Source organism: Diadema antillarum, unplaced genomic scaffold (genome assembly GCF_040938485.1).
Source record: "Diadema antillarum isolate AM-2024a unplaced genomic scaffold, OU_Dant_1.0 scf00000094, whole genome shotgun sequence".
NCBI classification, from domain to species: Eukaryota; Metazoa; Echinodermata; class Echinoidea; order Diadematoida; family Diadematidae; genus Diadema; species Diadema antillarum.
Genome location: NW_027270983.1, coordinates 2,475,824 through 2,484,257, shown reverse-complemented (window position 1 = coordinate 2,484,257; position 8,434 = coordinate 2,475,824). Strand labels below are relative to the sequence as shown.

The window sequence follows — 8,434 nt, the reverse complement described above, 5'->3', positions numbered from 1 at the left end:
ACTTGTGTACTTGAATGGAAAGTCACATGATACTTTTCTAAAGTTGGTATTTGCATCAAAATTTCTTTCAGATTACAAATCAAATCATAAAGAGTGAACTCACTACGATTTGTTTAAAAAAAATGAAAGACGGCGTTTAGACCAGAGACATATAATTTGGTTGCAAAGAACTTTGTGTTGTAGATAAATGGGACGAAAGACGCATCAACTCCCATATGAGATGACGCGATCATTCAAACTGAAAAGTAGGGTCTTCCCCTGTCATCTTTTCGTTGTACCATTTGTCAAACATTTCGTTCTGAGCCACGGTGAAGCGATCCTTCCACTGTCCAGAATAGCCTGCAAGAATAACGAAATAAAACTTGCCATGAGTGAATCCATAAGGCGTAAACGGTTTACAAATGGCGGGGAATATTAGAAATTATGAAGTCATGTAATTCATAATCTACAATTCTAGAAAAATTCAAACTTGAGTGGTGATAAATCTAAAAAGACAGAAACATGTTAAATCAAAGGACGTTAGAGGTACATGAAAAGAAAGAGATTTGCGGAAGATTTGTCTTGGTTTTGTTTATGCTTATTATAATTATTATCATTATTCAGTCGACCAGGTAAAGAGTATAGGATACATATAATAAACATTGCAAACATGAAACAAAAACCAGAATGAATATTACAAAGGAATACACTGTACTGTACACGTTACACAAAATGAATATGAAATAAATGGAGACAACATGAGGGTCAGGGCACACAAAAGTCAAGACATTCACTATTGCCCGTAGGCATGTGAGCTCAAACATGTTGCCCCTAAATAACATCAAACAATCATTCAAAGCTAAAACATTATCCCTCAACCCCTGATCCCCACCCCTTAACGCCATGACCCACATCAAACTTTAAAACATGAAAAACACAATAAGATTCTAATATAATTATCCAATCACTAACTTCATTTTTTTTAAACTTCAACATTAATCTGGCAGATTCCTGGATTTCCACCCGGCAGCCAACTCTAAACCTTTAACCTCTTAAACAATAATCATCGTAATCGTCAGGTTAAAAAGTAAAACACATGCGTAGAAATCAAAACTAAAACTACCACTCAATGTGATTTTACATATTTGGATTGAAGGGGAGGAGGAAAAGAAGAAATGGAGGGCGAGCTGATAAACAGCTGAAAGAGATGACAATCAGGAAACATGGAAGAGAGTAAGGGTGAAAACAAACGATCAAGTAAAGATAAAGGAAATTAGGAAAGGATTTCAAAGAAGGGTAAAAGAAAGGGCAAAAGGGGGTAAAAGAAGAAGTAGGCATGTGGCAGACTGAGAAGAAACTGGACGATTAACATTTGATTAAGAGAAGGGAGATAACAGGTAAGAAGAAGAAGGTTAGGGAAAAGGCAGTCATGGGGGTCGTGGCTTTTACCTTTGCCCAAGAATGGAAAGCTTTTGATCTGTTCAAAGAAGACCTTGTTGCCTTCTTTCGCGTTAGCCTCACCGGTCGCGTACGTCTTACTCATTCCTTTGAACGAGCTGTGCTCTACCACCTTCTGAAGCTCCTCGGCGGTCAGGTCAACGCCGATATGGGCGGCTACGTTTCGGACACTGCCCACTGGATCCTATTTGCGAAATGAACACGTTGTTGCGTGACCTGACTGTTGTTATTGTTGTTTGTCTTTTAATCCAAAGTCATTATAAAGCATCTGTGAAGTTGTGATTGGAATGAATGTTCGTTGAACAGAGGAAAGTTACGATATAAAAAAAGAAAAAAAAGATGAAGCAGTTTTGTCGTGACTGAGTCGGCAATGAAAATTTGAACGTTTCTAGGCAGATATCCTTTTACTTCGAGATTAATTGCATCGTGTGCACGCACCATCAGGAAGTCGGAAATAGTACATAGGTAGATTGAAAACTGACACAGCGGTAAGAAATATTATAGGGGAGGGTACAAGCTGAAATCTAACATTTGCTACATTGCTACCTCACCATCTTTTTGCTCAAGCATTTACGCCAGATATCTATTCCTACAGCTCGGTAGCGAGGGACATCTAAACATCTCGTCCTTGGTGGAAAGCAAGAGGGAAGATTTGAACCACGCGATATCCTGTTTTCAAATCCAGAGTATCATACTTATACCTCATCGCATATTTCCATTCTGTCCAAAGGAATTGATACCGTATTGCTTGCGATTGATGTGCTGTATCTGCATATATCTATCATTGCTGTCAAAATTTATGTTATCAACTTTGCCAATATCCGTATAGGAAGGAGGCTCTCCTCAGTTTCCATGCCATTTACAAAAAAAATGCTGAATGCTAATCCTTAAAGAATGAACGAAACATGGTAGTGATCGAGTTGCTGTTTTTTTTTTTCTGTTTACCTTTCTCATACTCTCATAGAAGAAAAATGCAGCGTTTTTCTTTTCCCTGATTTTCCAGAATTCCCTGACGTGATCACGCCAGGGTCCAAAAGCGTCTTCTGCAGCACAAGAAGAAAATAAAGCAAAATATTATATGATACGAGTCATCAGAAATAATTAGTACTTTTTGAATCCTAATGAAATGAAGATGAGTTAATCAAATAATCTCTCGCGGGGCCAGGGCAAGGAGGGTTGGTGGAGGGGGGGGGGGGATAATACATAGGAATACATAGGGCCTAACTACTTGGCCCTACTTTTTTTTAACCCAGGAAGTTGCACGAGAAAAAAAAAGTGGTTACTTTTTTTGTGTGTCTTTTTTTTTTGTTTTGTGCGTGTGTGTGGTGTTTTGCTTGCCAGTTGAAGAAACCCGGAACTGGCGCAGCAGAAAGTTGCGCTGAAGACCTTAATTTTTATTAATCTATCTTTTTTTCCCTTGTCAGTTGAGGAAATCCGTGAGTAGCACCAGATATATGAACTGCCCCCCCCCCCCCGACACACACACTTTTAAAACGTTGCGCCAGCCATGTCTCGGGTAGTGGAGAGGTAAACGTTTAAAATGTATTCCTGTTGTCACTATCATGGCAGAGTGCACTTACTGTCTTCCAGAAATACACCCAGCAATAACTCCCAACTAAAGTCCGGTGGCTTGGTCTCAACCCTCATCACCATGTTGTAGAGTGAGTTCAGGACATCCTTGGGGTTGCGAGCCACGCAAATGACCTGTGATTTGAAATAAAAAGCGTCTGAAGGTACATTCTGCAGCATTTGGAACTCCATGGATGATCATAAAATGCATTTTTTTTTTTTTTTAGATAAACATGGCATTTCTTGTTTGATTCATTGTGCCACAGATCAAAAGAAACAAAGAAAAGAAAAAGAAGAAAAAGTAGTGCACTTTGCACTTGTTCAAAAGAAAAATGCAACAACAAACAGATTTATATAAAACAGATTTGATAAAGTGTAACATTAAGAACTTGCTTAAAAGCAGAAGCTTGTACAATGTAGACTCTAAAGTAATGATTGGTGAATTAATGCTAGAGTCACACACGGCCGGGTCACAAAACGGATTTCATCCGAGTGAAAATGAGCCGGATTAGTCCCGGAATTGAGAAAAATTTATGCTACAGTCACACACGGCCGGATTTCGAACCGGGTCCATAAGGAATTAAAACCGTATCGACCAGGTTCGAGCCGTAGAGACCCGTGACAAGTATCGAACCGTATAATAACCGCTTAATAAATCCTTAACTGAATCCTTTTCGACCCCTATCGACCTGTGCCGACAAGCTTCGACCCGTACCGTAAACCTTGTCATCATCCGTTGCGTGAAGGCAATGCGGTATACGGCAAGGGTCCATACGGTTTTGCGCTGCGGGTAGCAGCGGGTCGATGCGAGTCAATGCGGTTCGAACCGGGTCAATTCGGATATCAATATGGAATTGAAATCCGTGACAAAATTTTAAACATGACCAAAAATTTTTTCACCGCCTAATCGTAGCCCACGGAATCCATCAGGAATTGACACGGGTTACGATGCGGATCAATGCGGGTCTCTACGGCTCGAACCGGGTCGATACGGTTTTAATTCCTTATGAACCCAGTACGAAATCCGGCCGTGTGTGACTCTAGCATAAGTTGAGAACGTAATGTGTCGATAATGTAATGAATTTATTATGAAATTACGTAATGCACTGATAATTGTAGAGTTCATGATTAACCTAAGATATGAAAGTTTAGTCACAATTTGGTACATGAATTGTGAATTGTGAATTGTGAACATCGTGTGGACATCGTGGCTGCAAAATCCAGATTATGTTGTTGCTGCGGACATTCAAAGTAATCATGTAGCACTGTATATACCTCAGAGTACTTCCAGGAGAACTTCTGAATACGCCTTTCAGCAAATATGACTCCATTCATAGGTGAATACTTGCAGATATCTGAGAAGGGGGACATCTCTTCATGGCTGCTGTAAGTACCATAGTCCCATCCCTTCCATTTCGATGAGAGATTCTCAACATTTCAGAGTATACAGGCCAGGCCATGTTCATAAAGGGCTAGTACCCCTCATGCCGAAAGAATTCTGAGTCTGCACCAACAACAGACGCGGAACCACACCTGTTAGTATTTGATGTTCATCATAACAACCTCTCCAGTGAATGCCAGACTGAATTCCCGAACTACGTTTGTTGATCCCATGCATATATATCGTTCACACCTGCTCAGTACAGTGCAATGGCCTCTGTTCCACCCTCAACCAGATCAAAGACAAAGGAGGTGAGAGAAGTTACGCAATCGTCCCTGATTCAGGACATCATGAAATACCTCCTTACAAATAAACAGTTCCTCTCGGTCATCGAAGAATCTGTGAATAGACGATTGACAGAGCTTGAGGGAGAGGTAGACAAACAAAAGGGTGACATACATGATCTTCAAATTGCCAACAAGAAAAAGGAAATGGAGATCGCACGTCTGAAAGAGAAACTGGAGAGACAAGAAAATAACCTCCAGAAGGTCAACAATTCTCTGAACGAACAAGAGCAGTACTCCAGACGCAACTGTTTACGTCTGTTCGGCTACCCGGAGAAAAGAGGAGAAAACACAGATGAGATCATTGTCGGGCTGGCAAAGGACGTCTTGCGAGTGGATCTGCAGGAGTCGGACATCGAGAGAAGTCACCGCGTAGGGGCTCGGAAAATGCGAAAGGATGGCACAGAATCTCCTCGAGGAATCATAGTGAAATTCAAGGCATACAAGAAGAGACAGGAGATGATTGCCCACCGAAGGAACCTGAAGGGGAAAAAGATGGTTTTGGTCGAGGATCTGACGCAAAAGAATCAGGAACTGTTGAACTCTGCAAGATCGAACAAGAATGTTGAAAATGCCTGGAGCAAGGATGGTAGGATAATTGTGCTGTTGAAAGGAAACAAGAAGGTGACAAAAGTGATCCACAATGAAAAAGAAATAAAGTCATTGTAATTTATGATATATATTATGTGTAACATGATTAGTACTGTACAATCTATATAATAGTCGCCTAAAGTGTATTGCAGTTTATACTCTTCCTTGGAAGGACATCTGGCTCTGAATAGTATAGGTCTTATTTGTATGATATATTTTTAAGTGCTTGCACACTGACTGGTTTTCAAGACACATTACATTTTGTATACCCCCTAGGTGTTAGTGTCTTCATCTATACATCACTTGTTTGTTTTAATACTTGTGTGTTGTTGTTGTTGTTGTTGTTGTTGTTTTTTTTTTTGCATGTACACATTAAGTCCCGGGATATATGTTTAGACTTGTTTGATGTTAATGTTCACCTATCGTCATTTATGTGTAACTTGTAGAAGGCAGATCCCTGATGATCATAATCAAGAATGTATTAACTGTTTACAAGAAAGTTCTGAAGATGCAAATCCCATGTTTGACAGGTATAAGCTCCTTATTGAGGATGTAAATTACATCTTGCCCCACGAGTATGATAATGCTGTCAATGATGTGTTTTCAAGTAATCCGAAAGTTTTATCTATTGTACATTTCAACTGTCGAAGTATCAAGAAAAGCTTAGATAACTTGACCACTGTTCTTGCCAGTATATCTAATTCTTTCTCTCTCATAGCATTAACAGAGACTTGGCTGTGCAATCATGAATCAATTACAATACCTGGCTACACATTTATTGGATCAGGTAGGAAAAACAAGCGAGGAGGAGGAGTTGCATGTATGATGCAGAGTAGTATGCGATACAAGAGACGGGAGGATCTGGACATTTTTAATGATAATATTGAAACAATTGTTGCCGAAATACAGTGCAATCATATAAATGCAATTCTTGCCATAATTTACAGACCTCCTGGACAAAGTGTGATTGAATTTATGCACTTATTGGAGACATTTCTTGCCAAGGTAACTCGTGAAAGAAAAATATGTTATTTGATCGGGGATTTTAATATTGACCTACTGAGCTCTTCTTCCACCTCACATCGAAACAATTTTTTTGATTTATTAGCTACTTTTTCATTTCTTCCGCTGATATTAAAGCCAACCAGAATTACTGCAAATACTGCAACACTAATTGATAATATATTTACAAACAATGCAAAAAATGTAATGAAAACCGGTATTATTATGGCTGATGTGAGTGATCATTTTGGTATTTTTACAATCGTTGATCATCATAACTGTCCAAGTTTAAATGTAAAGCCTAAGGTATATAAGAGAATAATAACTGAGGAAAATATATACAAATTTCAATCAAGGCTCATTGATATGAATTGGCAAACAGTGTATGCTATAAATGATGTTGACGGTATGTATGATTCTTTTATACAACAATTTTTAAATATATACAATCAATGTTTTCCATTGAAAGAGAAAAGAACCCCTAGAAGTAGTATAAATCTGTGGTTTACTGATGATATAAAGAAATTATGTAGGAAGAAAAACATGCTTTACAGAAAATACATAAAAAGTCCAACTCAGTATAGAAGATCAATTTATGTTAAATACAGAAATATGGTAAACAGTGCAATTCGTTTTCGAAAAAGAGAGTATTATAGCAACATGTTTGAGAATGTACGTAATGATATGAAAGGTACATGGCAATTGATTAGTAGTGTATTGAATAGAACTAGAAATGATGTGCAAAACTTGGAAATTAAACATGATGGAGAAGTTATATCTGACCCTCAAACTGTTGTCAATACATTCAATATATTTTTTAGCAATATAGGATCCAAACTCGCACAGAGTTTACCTGAATCTGACTCAAATTCTATGCAATTCTTGCCACATATATCATTCTCACATTCTTTTTTCTTGCAACCTATCCATGTAGACGAGATAATTAAGATTGTGCGAGAATTGAAAACAAATAAGAGTTCTGGATTTGATGACATCGATCCTTCAGTTGTAAAGAAGTCAATATATTATTTTGTAACACCATTGTGTCATATATTTAATTCTTCTATAGAAAAGGGTATATTTCCAGAAAATTTAAAAGTAGCCAAAGTTATACCAATATACAAAAAAGGAGAGAAGAATGTCTTATCAAATTATAGACCAATTTCTATTTTATCTGTGTTTTCCAAAATATTTGAGAAACTTGTTCATACTCGTCTCATGTCTTACCTCTCCCAAAATGATGTATTGTTCAATAAACAATTTGGATTTCGACAAAAATACTCCACATATATGGCATTATTAGATTTTATAGACAAAATCACAACTTCCATTGAAAATAAGAACCTGTTAGTAGGAATATTTTTTGATTTGTCGAAGGCCTTTGACTGCATTGACCATACTATACTGTTGAGTAAACTGCAGTTTTATGGAATAAGAGGTACAGCTTTGAATTGGATTAAGAGTTATCTTTCAAATCGTGTGCAATATGTAACATATAATGGTTTTTCTTCTCCCCGTGTGACTGTAAATATCGGTGTACCTCAGGGGTCAGTTCTAGGCCCATTACTTTTTATTCTTTATATAAATGACTTACAGTATGCTAGCAAATATTTAGAGTTGATCTCATATGCAGATGATACTAGCTTTTTTATTTCATGTGAAGATATACAAAGTATCAGTGCAATCTTAAATTGTGAATTAGAGAAAGTTAATCAGTGGTTCATAGCCAATAAATTGAAATTAAATGCAGATAAAACATCATGTATAATTTTTAGACCAAGAAATAAAGTAGTAAGTATTGATAATTTTGATGTTAACATTGCTGAATTTAAAATTCCGGTTGTTTGTTTTACCAAATTTCTTGGAGTCATCATTGATGATCATTTAACATGGAGATATCATGTCAACGAAGTATGCTGCAAAGTCTTCAGAGCAATAGGTGCAATCAATAGCATACGTGCAATCGTACCCTCTGAAGTTCTTATAAAGTTATATTATACTTTGATTATGCCTCATTTATCTTACTGTAACATAATATGGGGAAATTGTGCAAAGTACCTCTTAGAGCGCATTTTTATTTTACAAAAGCGTGCAATTCGTATGATTAGTA

General features: G+C 37.5%; 1 protein-coding gene across 1 annotated transcript; it reads right to left on the bottom strand.

Moving 5' to 3' along the window:
* Window positions 1-229: 229 nt before the first annotated feature.
* Window positions 230-4,377, bottom strand: LOC139718444 (sulfotransferase 1A1-like). The gene is made up of 5 exons (XM_071629915.1): window positions 4,282-4,377; window positions 3,018-3,141; window positions 2,383-2,480; window positions 1,429-1,621; window positions 230-339 (listed from the first exon to the last, which is right to left on the bottom strand). The coding sequence occupies exons 1-5, from the start codon at window positions 4,375-4,377 to the stop codon at window positions 230-232; spliced, it is 621 nt and encodes a 206-aa protein (XP_071486016.1).
* Window positions 4,378-8,434: the final 4,057 nt, after the last annotated feature.

Coding starts and splice junctions, on each gene's coding strand:
- LOC139718444 (XM_071629915.1), bottom strand. CDS start 4,377: ATGTCCCCCTTCTCAGATATCTGCAAGTATTCACCTATGAATGGAGTC. Junction 3,142..4,281: donor TCTCCTGGAAGTACTCTGAG/GTATATACAGTG, acceptor TTCAAATCACAG/GTCATTTGCGTGGCTCGCAA. Junction 2,481..3,017: donor GGGTGTATTTCTGGAAGACA/GTAAGTGCACTC, acceptor CTTGTGCTGCAG/AAGACGCTTTTGGACCCTGG.